Source organism: Astatotilapia calliptera, chromosome 10, assembly GCF_900246225.1.
Source record: "Astatotilapia calliptera chromosome 10, fAstCal1.2, whole genome shotgun sequence".
Lineage (NCBI taxonomy): Eukaryota > Metazoa > Chordata > Actinopteri > Cichliformes > Cichlidae > Astatotilapia > Astatotilapia calliptera.
The window spans coordinates 19,603,923-19,623,585 of NC_039311.1; the positions used below are offsets into that span (position 1 = coordinate 19,603,923).

Consider the following 19,663-nt stretch of genomic DNA (forward strand, 5'->3'; position numbering starts at 1 on the left):
CCTGAAAGTAAAATTAATGGAGAGGCCTAATGCATAGCCTAAGGTGGTGGCCAGTCACTTTAGTTACTTTAATTGTGTTTGATTTTACAAGTTTTATGGAATTGTTAGGTTTATATGAATGAGATATTCTCCCGGCAGTGCGGATAAGCATAAATTCCCCTTTCGCCAGGCAAGTTATAGTAGAACAAAGGTGTGTTTTGTTCGTCAAAAAGACTGCTGTTTTTGGGAGGGGTTAGCAAACATTCCTATTAAGCATTTATACATTGGTTTGAGAAGTATGTACTTCTTAAACCAATACTATTAGTATCCTTATCCTTGCGTGGACATAGACTATTTTCACTTTCATTTATTTATATTGTACATAGTATGTTTTAAAACTTATTTCTAATTTAATATGACACTTTGATTGCCTTTGTCTTAATTATATTTACACCTTATTTAAGGGGTTTCTCTAGTTCATATAAATATTTTAAGGGTGCATCTGTAACTAAACAATTTCTGATTCTGATTCTAGACCATGGTAAATCATAATGTGTTTCCTGCTGTGAAATTAGACTTGTATCAAGATACATAATGCATAGCATAAGGTAGTGGTCAGTCATTGAACCGTGACAATTAGATACTGGACAGTTCTAATTGTCCAGTTTTATTTTGAATATAGCTGAAATATTTATTATGGCATATATATATATATATATATATATATATATATATATATATATATATATATATATATATATATATACAATTCAAAGGATTGTATTTTAAAGTAACGGCTTTAGTCACTATAGCAACAAAGCCTCCTTTTTCAATTACGTCACTACCGGAAAGATTCGTGACGCCAGGAAGAGAGCAGCGGTGTGTGAGGCTCCCGCTGAATGAAATTGAACGGCCAACTCAGTTCATTCATTCAACTTTATGAGGAAATTTGACAGTGTGTGCCAAGCATTACATGTTAGTTTGTGCTACCAGGTAAGAGTGAGCAGACCGCGGAGCTCAGTCAGTTAATGTTCGCGAGCTGGCTGTTAAACCCGGCGTGTTTACATCGTTGCTAGTCAGTGTTAGCAACCTTGTGCTATAAATATCAGCATCAGGGACAGTCACACAGTGTCTGAGCTGATTAGGTGGCATTTGGCCGTTGTGTCTTGAAATAGCCAGACGTACCATCACCTGCTTAACAATAGTAATGTCCCGTTTGGCTCTCTGTTTTATCACAAGCTGCTCTTGTTTGTTTTAAGTCGAGCTCCAGCCAGTTACATGGTGGCACCCTAACACCTTTCCTTTGAATTTGCCCGTCTCTCCCTTTCTGCAAGGTGTGCGCGTGCATGTTTGTTATTGTTGCTGGAAATTTTTTGCTTAGGGTGCGCGTGCATACCTGACTTCAGCTGCAGTCGTGTGTATGTGTGTGTGAAGAGCACCGAAGAGTCATGTCGGTGTCGGTTATCATTAAGTGGGGAGGTCAGGAATACTTCATCAGTTCTCTTTCTGAGGAAGACACGGTGTTGGACCTGAAACAGTCCATCAAGACCTTGACTGGGGTCCTGCCAGAGAGACAGAAACTCCTGGGACTCAAGGTCAAAGGTGAGATGATGTCAATGATAAGTACCTGATTTTTGAAGTATTCTGATTCTGATTTCTGCGCTAGTTAGTGTAAATAATGCTATATGAAGTCCAATCCAAGTGTGAGACCAAAGGACATTTCATCTTGTGCTTTTATTTAATTGTGCAGTCTACATAAAAGACCCTCCTGGATGCTAATCATATTTAAAATAATCACCCCTACATCTAGCCCCAGGTCTATGTGCAAAAGTTTCTGTTTTCTCCACCTATCTGCAGGCTATTGAGTATATAAATTATTTTATTTTATATATATAATTTTATAAAAGTTATGCATGCTCTTAATATGATTTTCAGAATTTCTCTCTCTATATATTTTCTGTTCCTTTCCCTTTCATCTTGCCCTCAGGTAAACCAGCAGAGGATGAGATGAAGCTGGGCTCGTTGAAGTTGAAGCCTAATACCAAGATCATGATGATGGGTACCAGAGAGGAGAGTCTGGTAGGTGGATAGAGAAAATGAAAAAAAAATATATCTGGCTGGAACTATTATAGAAGGACTGTGTGCCTGGCTAGTGTTCAGGTTTACTAGACAAGAGAGGTGAGGGGTAACCTGTAAATAATCTGTTTAGTCAGGATTTTGGAATCAGCTAGCTTTGATTAATGGATCAGAAAATGGTTGTTTAGGTGAAGATCTGACAGCCGTTGACATTTTTGAGGGATATATGCTATGGGTATAATGTACTGACTGATACAGTTTTAACCGTGCACATATTTTGTTTCGTGAAGGAAGACGTTTTAGCCCCTCCACCAGAGAATGATGACGTTGTCAATGATTTTGACATTGAGGAGGAGGTCATTGAAGTGGAGAACAGGTCTGTCAGAATTTTAGAAATTGTTGAAGGAAACCTGTCTTTGTGTGTGGATGTGTGGGTGCATTTGAGAAACAAATATTGTTTTATGTCTTCAGAGAGGAGAACCTGGCAAAAATAGCTAGAAGAGTCAAAGAGTACAAGGTAGAGGAACTAAACCCTCCTAGAGAAGGCAAGAGGCTCCTGGTTCTGGATGTGGACTACACACTGTTTGGTGAGTTGATATCATCATGTGTCTCTTTAATAAGATGCTTTGCAAGAAACAAAAGAGGAGGCTTTGCAGTTACTGTCTGTTTATCAGCTGCTTGTTTTACCATGGACACCCATACAATAATACTGTGTGTTCAGATCACAAGTCATGTGCAGAAACGGGTCAGGAGCTGATGAGACCCTACCTTCACGAGTTCCTGACATCAGCCTATGAGGACTACGATATTGTAATTTGGTGTACGTATCTGTCCGTCTCTTTCCCTTGTCTGTGGCAGTGGTTCATTGCTTTTGTGTTAGAGTGTGGGGTTTTTGTATAAGTATGTCTGTCTAGTTAATTCCTGATGTTTTGGCCCAAATTGAGCATCTGATCCACCAAGAAGAACAAAAAAACCAACCAAAAAAGAGACTGAGCTCGCCCATTTTTGTAACTGTGGTAAATACCCAATTAAACGTCCAGTATGTGTTTGGAGAACCGCGTCCTCTCACTGAGATGCCTCTTGTGCTTGGGTGTGTGTAGACATAGTGTTGTGTTTAATTGTTATTTTTTTCTTTCATGATTTAATTCATTACTAATTAACACACATAATGTGTTTTCTCTTTTAAGCTGCTACAAGTATGAAATGGATTGATGCAAAAATGAAGGCAAGTACTTCTCTTATTTCTTTACCATTTCTTTTATTATCCTGTACATTTTGTTGCCAAAAGGTGGCAGTGTTAACCAAGTTGGCATACATTATATGAGTGTAGATTGATCAGAAGATAACACCACTGTGTGTGTGTGTGTGTGTGTGTGTGTGTGTGTGTGTGTGTGTGTGTGTGTGTGTGTGTGTGTGTGTGTGTGTGTGTGTGTAGGAGCTGGGAGTGACAGACAACCCTAATTACAAGATTACGTTCATGCTGGACAGTGGGGCCATGATTACGGTACACACCCCAAAGAGAGGAGTTGTGGAGGTTGGTACACTTGCTGTTTAAAATATTGGCCTGTGTCACTGTTGTGGTCACACATCAATGCTTTGGACATATCTTTCACAGAAGAAGAAATGATTTATAATATATTTGGATTTATTTTAGGTTTAAGCGTTATTCATTCTGGCAGTTAATGGGTCATTGAACATAACACTGCAAGAAAATCAAATTTGTATCCAATCTTAGTGTCATTATCTAAAGCCATAATCTAATTTTTGTTCAGCATTATTTCTATAACTAAATCTGAGCATTGATATTATAGAATATATCATAGTTTCAGAGGGAACATCTCCAAGAATTTAATGTTTGTCATACTGAATAACAGAAACACGCATTAGTATTGGTAGTATCTATTTTCAGATGATCCTCAAAAAGGCATTTTGGGTAAACTGCAAGCATCACATGACTGTGACAGACAGTTTCATGGTCAAATGTTAAATGGACTGGGACTTATACAGAGTTTTTCTGCCCTAACTGACCACTCAAAGTGCTTTTTCCTACAGCATCATTCACCTAATCACACACACTACAGTCATATTGTAGCAATCTCCAAATGTTAAATAGGAGGTTCTGTTTACTCAAGGAGTGAGTGAGAGAGAGAGAGCTACACATGTACACAACATGCACAAAGGTTTGGTTTTGAAAGTTTAAGGCTATGTTCACACTGCAGGCGAAAGCGCATCAAATCTGATTTTTTTGACCCTATGCGACACATATCCGATCATGTTATGACAGTGTGAACGGCACAAATCCGATATTTTCAAATCCGATCTGGGTCACTTTCATGTGTGGTACTGAATCCGATACATATCCGATGTTTTAGAAAGCGACTGCTGTTTGGACGGTCATGTCGCATTAAATCCGTCTTTTACGTCACTGACACAAGACAGACGCCAATTATCAGTGCCGGAGAAGCGCCCGATAAGACATCGCAAACGCTTCCTGGCCATCCAGCGTAGATGTCAGTGAAACTGTTGGGAAGACAACGTTGGAGAAACGTGAACATTTTATTTATACTGTATAATCTGCAGATTCTGACAGAAATCTGCAAGTATCCTTTGCAGCACCGCTCCTCTAAAACAGCAATAAGGATCATTATTAGGTGTCTTGCCCAAGGTGAAGTGTCCTTGGGCAAGACACTTCAACTGTTGCCTACTGGTGGTGGTCAGAGGGCCCGGTGGCGCCAGTGTCCGGCAGCCTCGCCTCTGTCAGCGCGCCCCAGGGTGGCTGTGGCTACAATGTAGCTTGCCATCACCAGTGTGTGAATGTGTGTGTGAATGGGTGGATGACTGGATATGTAAAGCGCTTTGGGGTCCTTATGGACTAGTAAAGCACTATACAAATACAGGCCATTTACCATTTACCATATTTACATTATTATGTAAATAACAAAATAACTTAAAGCAAAAATTGGGAAACGTAAAGTCCGAAGTCTTTATATTAAGGGCCATCAGTCAAACAATATTGTTTGGTCTGGGTCTAAACAGCGCGTTGTGTGTGACGTCTTCTTTTGCGCATGCGGGCCGCTTTGAGGGTTCACACTAGAGCACGTTTACTGGTCGCATTTTATTTGTAGTGTGAACGAGCAGACAAAAAAATCGGAATTGAGCATTAAGACCTGCAGTATGAACGTAGCCTAACTTCCACCCTTTAATGATGTCATGAGCAACATGCCCTGTCATCTTAGCTGGTGTCATAAAGTCACTGCAGGTGGAAATTCCATGTGATGAGTCAACAATGTGAAACCTTGGATCTGGAAACCTTCACTGGTTTATAATTGGTGCTTTCACAAAGGATATGCACCACACTTGATACAGAAATTATTTTTAAAAAACCCTTCTTAAAATGTGTTACATTTTAGATAATGAAAAATAGCTTAAAGTAGTTTGAGCTGCAGAAATAAACAGCCAAAATGGAAAATACATCAAACCAGGTCAGGAAATTTGTTCTCATTCTGTCCAGGCTGTCCTTAGCCTGATGCTCCCGTTGATGCCTTTGAGCACTCTCTCAGAGCTCAATATCTGAGAATGAGTCAATAGATGATCATGAGTGTCGCAGCAAATTGCTTTTCCCCCCTCTAGTTTAGTAAACTGAGTAAAAGGGAAAATACATTTTACATCTTCAGGACCTTAATTTGTTTCATTGTACAAATTATTTTTTGAACATGTGAACGCAAATGCTGTTTCTCTATTTCACAGTTACAGTAGAAAGTGTCCAAATAATTTTGACGCAGAAAGAAATCACGAATAGAAGACGAGTTTGGTGGTAAAAAAAAATAGATATGCTGTCACTTGTTTCAACTAAACACCATGTGGTGATAACGCTCTTTGGAATGTACTTTTTTTGTTTTCTCCAGTGAATCATCAGACGAGATAAAACAGTCAATGCCTGTCTCTATTACTTGACATCTTAGGCATTAAGCTTGTCCAGCTTAGTTTGTCAGACTATGATATAGGCCACGATGTTGATGCTCAGAGCAGGTTATACACACACACGCGATATAAAACCCATTTCATTCACCATTTACCAAAGCAGGATTTTGGTAGTGCGCTTCAGATGATTTGGCTTAAAACTGCTGGAACAATTGAATATTAAAAAGAACCACCCCTCTGTACTTCAAGGGCCTGAAAAAAAGATAAGTAAATCATAGTATGAAGGTATAATTTTTCATAACTTCATTAAATAAGATTACTGTGCATGAAAACATATGTGAGTCTTGGGGTGTCAAATGGGAAGCACATATATAATATGGATTTGTCGTGAGGATAAATTTGAAAGACCCTCCTGGATGCTAATCATATTTAAAATAATCACCCCTACATCTAGCCCCAGGTCTATGTGCAAAAGTTTCTGTTTTCTCCACCTATCTGCAGGCTATTGAGTATATAAATTATTTTATTTTATAAGAGTGGTGATATCTCTTTGTCAGAGATTTGTCACTAGATAAAGTTGTATACACGTCGTGCTTGCTAAGTAACTATGTAAATTCTCGGGAATGTTTCTGGCTTATGGTCCTAGGTGACATGTATCACATCGTTGTTGTTTGGGGGTTTTTTTGTTTGTTTACATTCTGGTAAGTCATTTAGCACTCTAGGTGTGACTGCATGCGCCGTGACGACAAAATGTGCTTGAATACCTCTTTTTCATGATGTTTGTGGAGGACATTTACTGCTTTGTGCAAACATCATGGCACTGATTTAATCTATTTTATGGCTTCCGCAGGTGAAGCCCTTAGGTGTGATATGGGGGAAGTACGGAGAATTTTATAACAGGAAGAACACCATTATGTTTGATGACATTGGAAGAAACTTTCTTATGAACCCACAGAATGGACTTAAGGTTGGTTAGTTCATACAATTATCTTGACCATTTTTCTCTTCTTTTGGTACAATAAACTACAGATCTTAATGAAGCTGTCTCTTTATTTGTTGTTGTGAATTTGTGTTAGATCCGACCCTTCATGAAGGCCCACCTCAACAGGGAGCGGGACAGAGAGCTGTATAAACTGTCTCAATACCTTAAAGAAATCGCCAAGCTTGACGACTTCAGTGGACTCAACCACAAACACTGGGAGAGGTACGCACTCATTGAAAAGCTAAACAGTATCATTTGCATAGTTGTAGTTGCATACTTCAAACCTACAGCACCTGCTAGACCTGAACAGCCATTTACAAGAAAATACTAGATATATTAAAAAATAACATCTAATGCCAACGCACACATGAATCTTACTTAAATTTTACTTGATTTCAGATTATTTAAAGTATAAAATTCATCCTAAAAAATGCATCCAATTCTGGGGATAAATGAACACAATCTAAAGTAAGAAGGAGACTTTTGCATCCCAAGCAAAGAAAGTAACTGTGGTACTCAATGAGGAACTCACCAGTGGCAAGAAATTTGTGAAACAGTGTTGAGGTGTGCAGTAGGAATTACAGATGAGTTTAGGGTCGGGGTAGAGTTACATCAGGGATCAGTGTTGAGCTCTTTCTTATTTACAGTTGTGATGGAAAGGTTAAAAGGTGAGATCTCAGTGCAAATGTCCCCTTTGCACTTTGTTGTGTCCATTCTTAGCTTTATTTTTGTTATCTGTGATGCCGTAGGACTGTACATGGTTGGTTATTTCATCGACTGTTCAACTTATGATATAATTTGTTTGTGCTGTACATGGTACATGGTAGAGATGGCACGACACCACTTTTTAATGTCCGATACCGATTCCGATATCATAAATTTGATTTGGATATCTGCCGATACCGATATGAATCCGATATAGCGTATTTTGTAATCAATAAAACTGTTTTTTAATATAAATATCTTGCTGCATTTTGTATAAGTTCATACTCAAGTTTTAAAAAACAAGAGACTGAAGCTATTCTGTTATACCTGTATGCAAAAAATACACTCAACCCAAAACATTTTATAGTTCAGCAACACTGATCAATCTAATAAATTTAAACCTACACCATCCTCCATATTCTGGTATTTTAAAGAGTAAGCAAGCAAGGCAAGGCAAGTTTTTTTGTATAGCACAATTCAACAACAAGGTGATTCAAAGTGCTTTACAGAGACATTAGAAACAAAAACAATGATTTTAAATTGATTAAAACAAACAAACAAACAAAACAGTATATAAAATCAAAAATCAAAACAGGTAAAATCAGAACAGTAGATAAAATCAGTAGTTAAAATGTAAGTTTTGAAATCTAAGCTTAAGTGCGGATTTGGTGCTTCATTTAAATGCAGCTGAGAATAAGTGAGTCTTCAACCTGGATTTAAATAAACTGAGTGTTTCAGCTGATCTGAGGCTTTCTGGGAGTTTGTTCCAGATATAAGGAGCATAAAAGCTGAATGCAGCTTGTCCGCGTCTGGTTCTGACTCTGGGAACTGATAAAAAACCGGATCCAGATGACCTGAGGGATCTGGAAGGTTCATACTGGGTCAGGAGGTCACTGATGTATTTTGGTCCTAAACCATTCAGAGCTTTATAGGCCAGCATCAGAACTTTAAAGTCTATCCTCTGACGGACAGGCAGCCAGTGTAAAGACCTCAGAGCTGGACTGATGTGGTCCACTTTTTGGTCTTAGTGAGGACTCGAGCAGCAGAGTTCTGAATGAGCTGTAGTTGTCTGACTGATTTTTTTAGGTAGACCTGTAAAGATGCTGTTACAGTAATCCAGCCTACTAAAGAGGAATGCATGGACTAGTTTTTCCAGGTCCTGTTGAGACATCAGATCTTTTATCCTTGAAATATTCTTGAGGTGATAGTAAGCTGATTTTGTTATTGTCTTAATGTGTTTTTCTAAGTTTAGGTCTGCATCCATCACTACACCCAAATTTCTCGCCTGGTTTGTGGTTTTTAGGTGTATAGATTGAAGTTCTCTGGTGACCTGTAATTGTTTTTCTTTGGCACCAAAGACCATTACTTCAGTTTTGTTTTTGTTTAGCTGGAGAAAATTGTGGCACAACCCAGTCATTAATTTCCTCAATGCATTTACCAAGAGCCTGTACAGGGCCTTGGTCTCCTGGTAACATTGTGATATATATTTGTGTGTCATCTGCATAGCTATGATAGTTTATTTTGTTGTTGTTTATAATCTGTGCCAGTGGGAGCATGTAAATGTTAAACAGAAGGGGTGCCAAGATGGAACCTTGGAGAACTCCACATGTGATACTTGTCTGCTCAGATGTGAAGTTACCTATTGATACAAAGTATTTCCTGTTTTCTACGTATGTTTTGAACCAGTTTAGTACAGTTCCTGAAAGACCTGCCCAGTTCTCCAGTCGTTTGAGTAATATGTTGTGGTCAACTTAGTGGGAATATTAAGCAACCTAACTAATAGGGTTGCCAACTCCCAGCAAAAATATTCAGGAACCGCCCCCCGCCCTTAATTGATGTAATCAACTTTAATTTAATGCAAGTGTAAAACAAATGCACAGAAATCAATTATTTTTCTACAATATTTAAATAGATTCAACATCTTTCTTCAACAGAATTGCAGACTGCACAGATGGTACCTTCCCAAAGGAAAAAGTACTATAGCTTATTAGGGTGTATATTAGACTTATTAGTTACTATATACAATAATGGATTTCTATACATTTAATCAGATGACCACTTTTGTTGTAAGATTCAGATAATTATTTATTCAAAGTTTTTAAAGGACATAACAAAGAAAAGTATTTCTTTGTGGCCCCCTTTCCCTGTTAATGCCCAACCTGGCCCCCGACAAAACTTTGCTAGACCCGCCCCTGCACAGTTACCAGCCGTCAGCTACCTAAAAAAGGATCCTGGTGTTATTTGTCTCTCAGAAACAGTTCATAACTTCCCTTCAACTCATTCATGTCACCTAAAAGGTAAACCTGTTTCTCCATCACCTGTTCAGCTCTGATGATTCAGTAAGGACATCTCCTGGTTTCATCTTCATGTTTCCCTCTCACCACATATCCAAACGGATATCATGACCAGCAGCTTTTACAGCTGTGGCTCCAGCAAACATCAGCTGATACTACAAAGTTAATATTAAATACATTCTAACAACAGCTTATCACGCTTAAACGTGCTGCTGTTGTTTATCCGCTGGTCTCCTCTTTGTAGCGCAAAGTGGGCGATAAACAAACAAGAAAGACAGGACTTGCGGCAGAAAAGCCGATCAGCTGATCATTGATCAGTTTCATGTTTGAAGTAATAACAGGAGAGGAAGGGGAAGTGAATGAGAGAAGTAGATGCAACTGTGCAGCAAAGACAGAATAACTCCAGCTTTGTGTCTATTTTTGAATTCTAGCTGAAGTACGGGACAAATTGCTTCCTTTTCACCTCAATATGGAACTCCGATGGCCAGTCCAGCTGTGGCTCAATACATCAGTTGTTAAGCGTAACGTGGAAATACTATGCAAACATTCAGGGATGAACTTACACACTTGCTTTGCTTCTGTGGGATAGTTTTCGCTGAGATGAAATGCCACGGTTAGGAAGCATGTAGCGAGGCTCCAAATGCTCCAACAGACCGCCAACAGGTCTCGCAGACAACAGCCGCTCTATCACGTGACAGATACTGCTCCGATGCGCCGAGCTGAGTTACGCCAAGTAGCACGTTTTGTGAGGTGATTTTGTGATACTTCGGATCGGATTACATTTTTTATTTTTCTCCGATATCCGATCCAGTAATTTAGGTCAGTATCGGACCGATACCAATACGTAATATCGGATCAGTCCATCTCTAGTACATGGTAAAGGCTTTAAATGTTCTTCCATTATGTAGTTACTCATTTTTAATGTTGTGTCCCAGTGTCATTTGTACATTTCCCCAAATCAACATGAACTCAACTGAATGTGTTTAAAATATGCGCTGAATGTGTGCCTGTTTGTTTCTGCAGGTACCTATCTAAGAGGCAGCACCACTGAGGAGGGACTATATTATCAGCGCAAAGACTTGGAGTGGATGCAACCAATGCATCATCCGCTTGTCAAACACAAGAACAAACATAAAGTCCTTCATACCAAACCTCACTAAAAGTCCAACACTAACCCTACAATTACACACAAGGTCAAAACCTCAGGACTGAGACGGGCTTCCCAGTTTATATATCTGCATGTTCTCTGCCTTCTCTTAGTCTGGAACATTTGTTTGTTCAAATATTGTTTACAGTTACTATCAGTGTGCAAGGTGCATTGTGGGAAAAAAAATCCTGTTTGAGACCACACTGATTTAATGTCACAGACTCCAGCTCACCTGTTTACTCATGGTGGTCAACAAGGGTTTAATATAGATAACTGAGGTCCACTATTTCCTGAAAGTATTCGAGATCTTTTACACCTGCTTGGTATTTTAGATGGGTGAATAGTAGCAGATGTGTTAAGTTGATTACCAGTAAAAAATACTCTATCAAGCCTCTCTGCTGTACCAAGTGAGTAGGAGAAGATACAAATCTAATTTCATTATAGTTAAGGTCAGTAGCCTGCCTTCAAAGAGACTGACCGCAAAAAGCTAAAGAGCGAAAAGAAACAAATAAGCAAAATGAAGTTACATAACCATTGAAAGTGTTTTCAGTATGCGAGGATATCCTGGTAATTTAACGTGTTTTTTTATGTAGTATTTGGATTGTCTGTTTGATTTGTAATAAATGAAGTGAAAAGTTGGAACGTCTGGAAGTTTTGTGAGCGTCAAACAAATAACAGCAGCCTGCACATGCAGACGTATGCAGCAATTCTAAAAACTACTGAGAGACCAAAATCTGTTGGTCTTAGAACTGGCTAGCTAAAATATTTCATCAAAACAGTGGCTTTAGTGAACAAGTGTGACACCATTTGTTACGTGTCTGTAGGTGGTCACTACAAACAGGCCTGTTTTTTGTTATTTACATTCTGTACATGCATATTACAGTCAGGCTTCCATGGCTGGATATTCATGTGCATACATGTCCAGAAACGTATTCATGTTTTTCTGTGCATGCTGATTCTGTTACGTCACAGGACGCAACACTCGAACGGACATAAAGCATAGGTTTTATTTCGTTGATGCTCGTGAGATCGTGACAGCTCTTCATTGAAATGTTTCTGGAACATCCAAATGTCAATGAACCAACTAAAGGTGATGAGAATACAAGAACTGGATAGCACATTTTTTTAATTGTGTGTTTTGTTTTTTTCTCTTTTGTAACTAAAGTGGGTTTTTACACATTTCACTACTTATTAAGGTGGGCCTCATTTTATGAAGCTGAAGCTCTGGAAACATAAGCTATATGATATGTCAAGCAGTCCCTGGAAATTCAGTTTCTTTTCATTTCTTGAGCTCTGCCTTTTTTGTGTGTTTTCTTCATTTCATCGACAAAATTGTGGCTGTAAATAGGAAAATAAACCTTTTTTTGTACCTCGCTTGCTTGTACTGTTCTACATTCCTGAGGTAGTTAAAAACGAGTTAATCTTTTACAGTTAGAAACATTTCATTACTTCCTGTTCATAACTTGTACACCACGAACACCATAAAAGATAATTCATTGAATAAAGAACGTAGACACTAACGACCTGGCCAATAATGGCACCTCCCAAAACACCATGGTTTCTAGTGCCTCCCCTTCATTTAAATAGTAAATGGCCTGTATTTATATAGCGCTTTACTAGTCCATAAGGACCCCAAAGCGCTTTACACATCCAGTCATCCACCCATTCACACACACATTCACACACTGGTGATGGCAAGCTACATTGTAGCCACAGCCACCCTGGGCGCACTGACAGAGGCGAGGCTGCAGGACACTGGCGCCACCGGGCCCTCTGACCACCACCAGTAGGTAACGGGTGAAGTGTCTTGCCCAAGGACACAACGACCGAGACTATCCAAGCCGGGGCTCGAAGCGGCAACCTTCCGATTACAAGGCAAACTCCCAACTCTTGAGCCACGATCGCCCCACAGCCATGATCGCCCCCTAATGTCATAAATATTTTTTCAGTATTATTACTGACTATTATTTTCCTACTGTTGTCATTGTTATTACCTATTTTTGTCTCGCGTAGCCACATGATGAGTGAATACACATGCAACTCGCACAATATCAGAATATAAAATATGCAAATATGTACAAGTACTTTAGTTTTATGATTTTGTGTTTTTTCTAGTTTGTCAGTGCATTTTTCATCTTTTGTATGTTCTGCACTCAAAATAAACTCGTCATTACTATAGATAACCCATGGGTTTCAAATACATTTTGAGATGCCCTGTTATAAAATGAAAGAAAATACAATAAACTGACATGTTCATTAATTTATTATAAAATGTTGAGAAACATTCTGAACAGATATAAATAAGTTAAAAAGGGCATGAAGGAAATACTAATTCATTTCAATCACAGTACAAATCATTATTGTAACATTGTTCTGTAGTTCCACAGACATAACGAATGGGGATGAAGAGGGATGAATAAATACTGTACAGGTATACATTCACTCCTGAAGCACAGCTTCATATGTTGTGCATCACTTGAAAAAATGTATTAGACCATTTTTTTTTCCTTCTGAATTACAATATTTTTAAAAACTGTTTTCCTCTTTCTGGTGCGGCAGCAGAGTCCAGCGGCTAACGCTTAGCATGCCACGTTATGTTTGTTCACTCTGTTGGTAAAAAGAACAAAACAGTACAGATTGGATCAGTCAGTATACAATGATTTGTAAATAGTGTGAATCCTTGCACAGGAACAGAATTAGCAAAAAATAAATAAATAAAAATCAATACACTTACGTGCACTGACTCCAGTGGCTCCACGGCCCTCTGGTGAACTTGTCCTGAGCTCGCACACAGAAAACATACTTCTTGGTCTTAACGCCAACCTCATATTTGGTTGTATCAGTGGTGATATTCTGCACAAAGAAGAGGCGACTTAATAAAGACAAAGAAACCTCGACTAAACTGGACATCAGCAAAGAGATATGAATCTGGTGTATAGATGTACGTGTATTAATTACAATTATTTGATTGTCACTGTTGCAGGGATGTCCACTGTGCACCAGCTTGACCTCAAACTGTAGGCCAAAGAAGCTGCAGGGTTTCTCCCAAGTATCAGGGTAGTCCCAGCTGAACACCTTCCCATCACTGATGTGCAGGTTAGGGAGTTTTGACGGTCTCACTTTATTGAGTTGGGAGGGAGAGAAATGAGGTGGGCAAAGGTTAAAAAAGAAAGAGAATGGAGAGAGGAAATCACGGCACGATGACTAAGAAAGTTACTTTTCATACGCTAAAATACACAAAAACAAACTTACCGATTTCTCTCAGGTAGAAAGACTTTGTGTAGGTCTCCAAACGAGCATGGCTGCGTATGTAAACGGTGAAGGAAATGCGATGTTGCTCCTCTTTGTATGGGCAGTGGGCATCCTGGCAGCGAACCCCTGATGCATCAGCATCCAGCTCACAGGGGATATCTTCGGTAAAACTGGAATATAAATATAAGTTGATGTTAAAATACTATCTAGAGCACCTCCTCCACACCAGCACCCAACCAAAGTATGCTATGCATTGTCTTTGTCCTTACCGTTCAGCCTTAACCAAAACCACACTGGCATCAGATCTGAGCGCTGTTCTTTTCCAGGAGCAGTGAAAGAATCCTGTATAGTTTGGTGCCGAGCAGTGGATGTGACCTGGAGCAACAGAATTACTGTCAGTCCCCTCCCTCTCTTTTGTTTAATGTTCTTATGAACAGTGTAGCTTACACTTGTAGTGTTTCATTGTTCTTCTAGATCCCATCGAGTAAACACAAATAAATCACTCAGGGCATTGATATAATTGCTGTAAACGAGAAAAAAAGCTTTGTAGCTGCCTCTTCAACTTTAAGGTTTTGTTCCATCACAGGAAAACATTGCCTCATAGCACAAAACTGCAGAAACTTAATGTTTGAGATTTACAAAGCTGAAACCTTATGGAGAAACATGAGCACTAACAATGTGATGATGGGCCTAATATAAAGCCTGCTCACTGTGTTGTTCTTTTCCCTCATCTTCTCTATTAAAATTCCTTTGACACTACTAATGGTGATCCTTTGATCCAGTTTCTGTTTTCTGCTCTGGAACCCCACCCTTACACCCTTTCCCTATTTTTTTTTTCTTATCCTAAATCCCTATCTGACCATCATCTTAGCTGTTCAGTCCCATCAATACCATTTCTTCTTCAGAGAAAGCCTGAGGCTAAATCCAGTCAAAGAAAATCTGCTCTTTGCCCTTTTCCCTTCATGCATGCCTTCTTTGTTCTCCCTCCCCTACTCGTTTCACTTCTTTCTTTGCCTTTGCTCCTTTCCTTCCTTCTTTCTTTTTTTTTCAACTTACCTCCTTCTCTGTTTTCCAATATGACTGTCCTGTTGTCTGGATTAAGCTGGATTAAGATCATAGTGTGGTTCAGGTATTCTCCACTTGGACTGAGGTGGCAAGTGTAGTTCCCTCCTTTCATCTCCTCCACCAGGACCTGGACTTGGTTCCCCTGCAGAGGAGGATTGAGCTCCTGACCTGAGACACGGACATGTTCATTGTTACAATGTGGTCATAAAAAGCCATAAAGAGACAAACGGGAAAGTTTGACGTCTGGATAAACAAAAGCTTGATGAGCTATAGAGCAAACAAGCAAAAGAAAGTTCTTGTGACTTTGACTTTTTCTTTACATAAGTAAAATGAATTGAATTAAAAGCTGCGTTACCATTTTTCTTCCAAAACACAGGCTCATTCTGAAAAGCTTCTCCGCAGGTCAAAGGAACGTGAATCATGCTACCCGTAAAAGAGGGCACCCTCAGGACCACAACTAGGTAAAGCAAAAAAATTGATTTTACTGTTGGTGAAATAAAAACAAAAATGAAAACATGGAGGAATATTCAAAGACAAGGAGATACCATTATCCATGAGTGTCTCGACATCTGCTTGCTGGGTGTCAGAGCGGGCGCCACTCAGTATAGCCCACACAACCATGAGCAAAAATGTATGCATCTGTAACAAAAGAAAGGAAGTGATGGGACTCTTTTACATAAACAAATAAAAATATTTCTTTTTAAACCTTGAAAAAAGTGAAATACTCAAGTACAAAATTAACCCTTTAAATCAAAGCAGTGATAACTAAAATAAAATAACAACAAAAGAATTGTGAACTTGGAAAACTAATTAAAATCAAATCAAATTACAGAGAAAATATCCTTAGTTTAACTATCTGTTAGTTTAGTAAAAATTAAAAAAATAAATCTAATAAATTTTTTTTTAGAAGATATCAAATGAAATAGTATATAAAAAAAAAATCAGATAGTTCCTCCTAAAACCTTTTTGACCCTTCAAAGGATGAGAACTCAAATTTGGGAACCAGTACAACAGCATTTTCAAAGTGTTTTCAATTATATAAGAAGTTTTAAACATACTTCAAGATACCTAAATTTTTGATTTTTACATAACCCAAAGTGAGCAGATTATTCCTCCTCCTGAATATCTGTGACAATCAGATGGAATATAATAGATCTTACCCTGCAAAACTTGATTCAAAATTTCACACTGGAACCAGGTGCAGTAAGCAGTGTTTGTCTGTGTAAAGGCAGCAGCTGCAGCTGCATTTATACGTCAGGCTGAGAAATCCCCACTCAAAAGAGGAACTCTTTAATACCTGACCAATGATGACGATGACAATGGACCACACTGCACATGAAAGGAAATTTAATGAATGATCAAAATAAATGGATTACCACTAGCTTTCCACCCGGCTCTCCTCTTTTGTTAAGCTTGATTAATTTAGCTGTGTTGAAGACGACAATTCATTCGGTACAAAATCCATGCTGTAATCTGATGATTGTGTGATCACACTAACCACTTTGGGGGGGAAGTAAGGCCAACTAATGATACAGAAACTTCTGTAAAACAGAACTGCAACCCCTAAAATGTTTAAATATGGTTATACGCCACTGAAAGTGGAGCAGGTAATCTAGAAAGCCGTCATGGGACTTCTAAAGAAGAACAAGAAAAAGGACGCTTCCACAGAATGCGTCAAGAGAACACAATGATCAGGAACGAAATAAAGGAGAAAACCCAGATTATAAACAAAACAAAAAAACAAAACAGGATTATCTGAATGAGTTTTGTAAACGCAATGACCAAATGGAAAAATCACTGTTGCATTTTCTTTTTTTTTTTTACGTATACATCTGGGAAGTTACCTGCAGAGCGTTTTCTTTCCAAAATAACCACTAACATTTAAGCATGCCTGTGTGGTTGCACCTGTAATGACAACTCGTAGACCCTTTCCTATAAATACACATAGGTATAGGGGTTTCTTTTGATTAACCTTTGTTTATTTAAAAAAAAAAAGGCAACAGATGACTCAAGGGGAGTGTGTTTTATGCTGTTTTGAAAGGAAATGCAATTTCCTTGCTTGGACCCTCACTTCAATTAAGTAAAAGGTTTTTCCCCACCACTATCCTATTTCGTATTCTATGGGGACTGAAAATGTCATATCATACTAACCTTACACCACATCCACTTCCCTGTGTGTGTGTGTGTGTGTGCACGGTGCGACTTTTCTCAATATTAAACAAGTGGCTTATCAACTCTTTAACTTCCTTTGTATTTTATAGGAATTGTGGAGAGGCATCTGGTATTCCTTCCTCATACCAGCTGAATGATAGCAGGTATGTCTTTGTCAAGGTGGGAATGCCGCTTAGCAGCACTTCTTTCAAAAACAAATCCAATTAATCAATGCTTGCGTAATTGGGTTTTTCAAGAAAACTTCCAGTTTCTGCCAGGACTAAATGAATGGGCTTAAACAATGATGTTGAAATTATAGAGAAAAGAGACTACAGGAAAAACTTAGTGTGTATTATGCTGTTAAGTGTGCTGTATTATTCCTGTTAAAGAGACTAGACAGATAAAACAGATTAGATTATCATGGATATATCAGTGTCAGATCCTGAAATTATAATTTGATCTTTTGGGGAATCCTACATTTTAGTTTTTTAAAGATTGATAAGACACATTACTGAATTGTAATCACACAACAAAGGACAGAAACAGTCCCTCTTAAATTTAGGTGTTATCAGTCCCGCAGAGCATAAAACCATCAAGCCAAGCAGTCTGCCTTTACATTCGTGAAAAAATGAGTTGTTCTAATGAGCTAACTGGATTCAAGTGTGGCGCTGTGACAGGCTGCCACCTTTGTAACAAGTCATTTTGTGAAATTGCTTCCCTCAATCAGCTGGTATTATTGCAAAGTGGAAACATTTAGGAAGCACAGCAACTTAGCCGCAAAGTGGTTGACCACGTGAAATTACAGAGCATGTGGGGGATGTTGCTGAGGCACATGTGTGTGTAAGAGTCAGTAGTGCTCTGCTGTTATATTTGTAGATATGATTTAGAATTTGCAAAATTCCAAAAACACCCGCGGCATTAACATCAGCACAAAAACAATGCTCTGGGAGCTTATATTACATTATTATGGAGACCTCTTGTCTCTGCTAGCCAGCTAACTAGGCCTCTTAGTTCTTGTCTCTGCTAGCCAGCTAACTAGGCCTCTTAGTTAGCTAGTTTAGTGTTTTTTGTTAATTTATGTTGTAAATTTATGTTGCATGTAGCACCTTGGTTCCTGGAGGAACGTTGTTTCGCCTCACTGTGTACTGTTAAATTGTATATGGTTGAAGTGACAATAAAGCCAACTTGACTTGACTTGTGACTGAAGCCAGGAGGCGATTATTTTAGCCTGACATTTATAATGGAAATGGCTACAGCACCTGTCCAAAGGCCCAAACAAATTAGACAAGCCAAATGTTGTTGTTTTGACATTTTAAAACCATTCTGAGGGTTTTGTTCAAATTAAAACTGATGCAAAATATTACACTTATAGGAGGTGATGATGTGTAAATTCAGTACTCAGGCTTAAAATGGTATTGAGGATGTCACACAGCTCATTTTACCAAGTAAAAAGAAAGAAAGTTAATTTTTGCCCTTAGCCTTAACCTTTCCTTTCAATATTAGCCACAAAATACAAGATAATTTTTTCCTATTTGTAACTTTAAAATGACGCTATGTGCATGGGAATACACAAGGGGTGATAGTGGCTCAAGAGTTGGCAGTTCGTCTTGTAATTGGAAGGTTGCTGGCTCGAGCCCCGGCTCTGACAGTCTCGGTCGTTGTGTCCTTGCGAAAGACACTTCACCCGTTGCCTACTGGTGGTGGTCAGAGGGCCCGGTGGTGCCAGTGTTTGGCAGCCTCGCCTCTGTCAGTGCGCCCCAGGGCGGCTGTGACTACAATGTAGCTTGCCATCACCAGTGTGTGAATGTGTGTGACTGAATGTAGTGTAAAGCGCTTTGGGGTCCTTACAAATACAGGCCATTTACACAATACTATGCAATCTACAAACAATTACATTGTGAGACCATTTGACGTGTAATATTTGTAATGTATTAAGCAAAGAAAATGAGTGAGGAAGTCACCTTAATTAAAACGCAAGAAGTGGAAAAACTAAGCAAGTCATAAACCTTATTAAAAGGCAATCCCAGAGTTGTAGCAAGTGTAAGTATTGTGGCATATCAGTCCAGTATGTCCCAAGTCTTCATCGAAATA

At 38.8% G+C, this 19,663-nt stretch overlaps 2 protein-coding genes across 5 annotated transcripts; one reads left to right on the forward strand and one right to left on the reverse strand.

The window, feature by feature from the left end:
- Positions 1–804: 804 nt before the first annotated feature.
- ublcp1 (ubiquitin-like domain containing CTD phosphatase 1) lies at positions 805–12,478 on the forward strand. 3 transcript variants are annotated; one of them, XM_026182854.1, is made up of 11 exons: positions 805–972; positions 1,314–1,581; positions 1,967–2,058; positions 2,346–2,431; positions 2,527–2,642; positions 2,777–2,875; positions 3,243–3,280; positions 3,491–3,589; positions 6,827–6,943; positions 7,053–7,180; positions 10,981–12,478. In XM_026182854.1, the coding sequence occupies exons 2-11, from the start codon at positions 1,428–1,430 to the stop codon at positions 11,006–11,008; spliced, it is 957 nt and encodes a 318-aa protein (XP_026038639.1). In that variant the 5' UTR covers positions 805–972; positions 1,314–1,427; the 3' UTR covers positions 11,009–12,478. The 3 variants fall into 3 exon arrangements, with proteins under 3 accessions (XP_026038639.1, XP_026038640.1, XP_026038641.1); XM_026182855.1 differs by having other exon boundaries at positions 1,361–1,581; XM_026182856.1 differs by having other exon boundaries at positions 1,495–1,581.
- An 878-nt stretch (positions 12,479–13,356) lies between these two features.
- Positions 13,357–19,635, reverse strand: il12bb (interleukin 12B, b). 2 transcript variants are annotated; one of them, XM_026182474.1, is made up of 9 exons: positions 19,579–19,635; positions 15,967–16,060; positions 15,777–15,878; positions 15,413–15,589; positions 14,626–14,731; positions 14,357–14,526; positions 14,063–14,223; positions 13,839–13,957; positions 13,357–13,711 (listed from the first exon to the last, which is right to left on the reverse strand). In XM_026182474.1, exons 2-9 carry the CDS (start codon positions 16,058–16,060, stop codon positions 13,684–13,686), a joined length of 957 nt encoding a protein of 318 aa, XP_026038259.1. In that variant the 5' UTR covers positions 19,579–19,635; the 3' UTR covers positions 13,357–13,683. The 2 variants fall into 2 exon arrangements, with proteins under 2 accessions (XP_026038259.1, XP_026038258.1); XM_026182473.1 differs by lacking the exon at positions 19,579–19,635 and adding an exon at positions 16,582–16,634.
- Between the last annotated feature and the right edge of the window lie 28 nt (positions 19,636–19,663).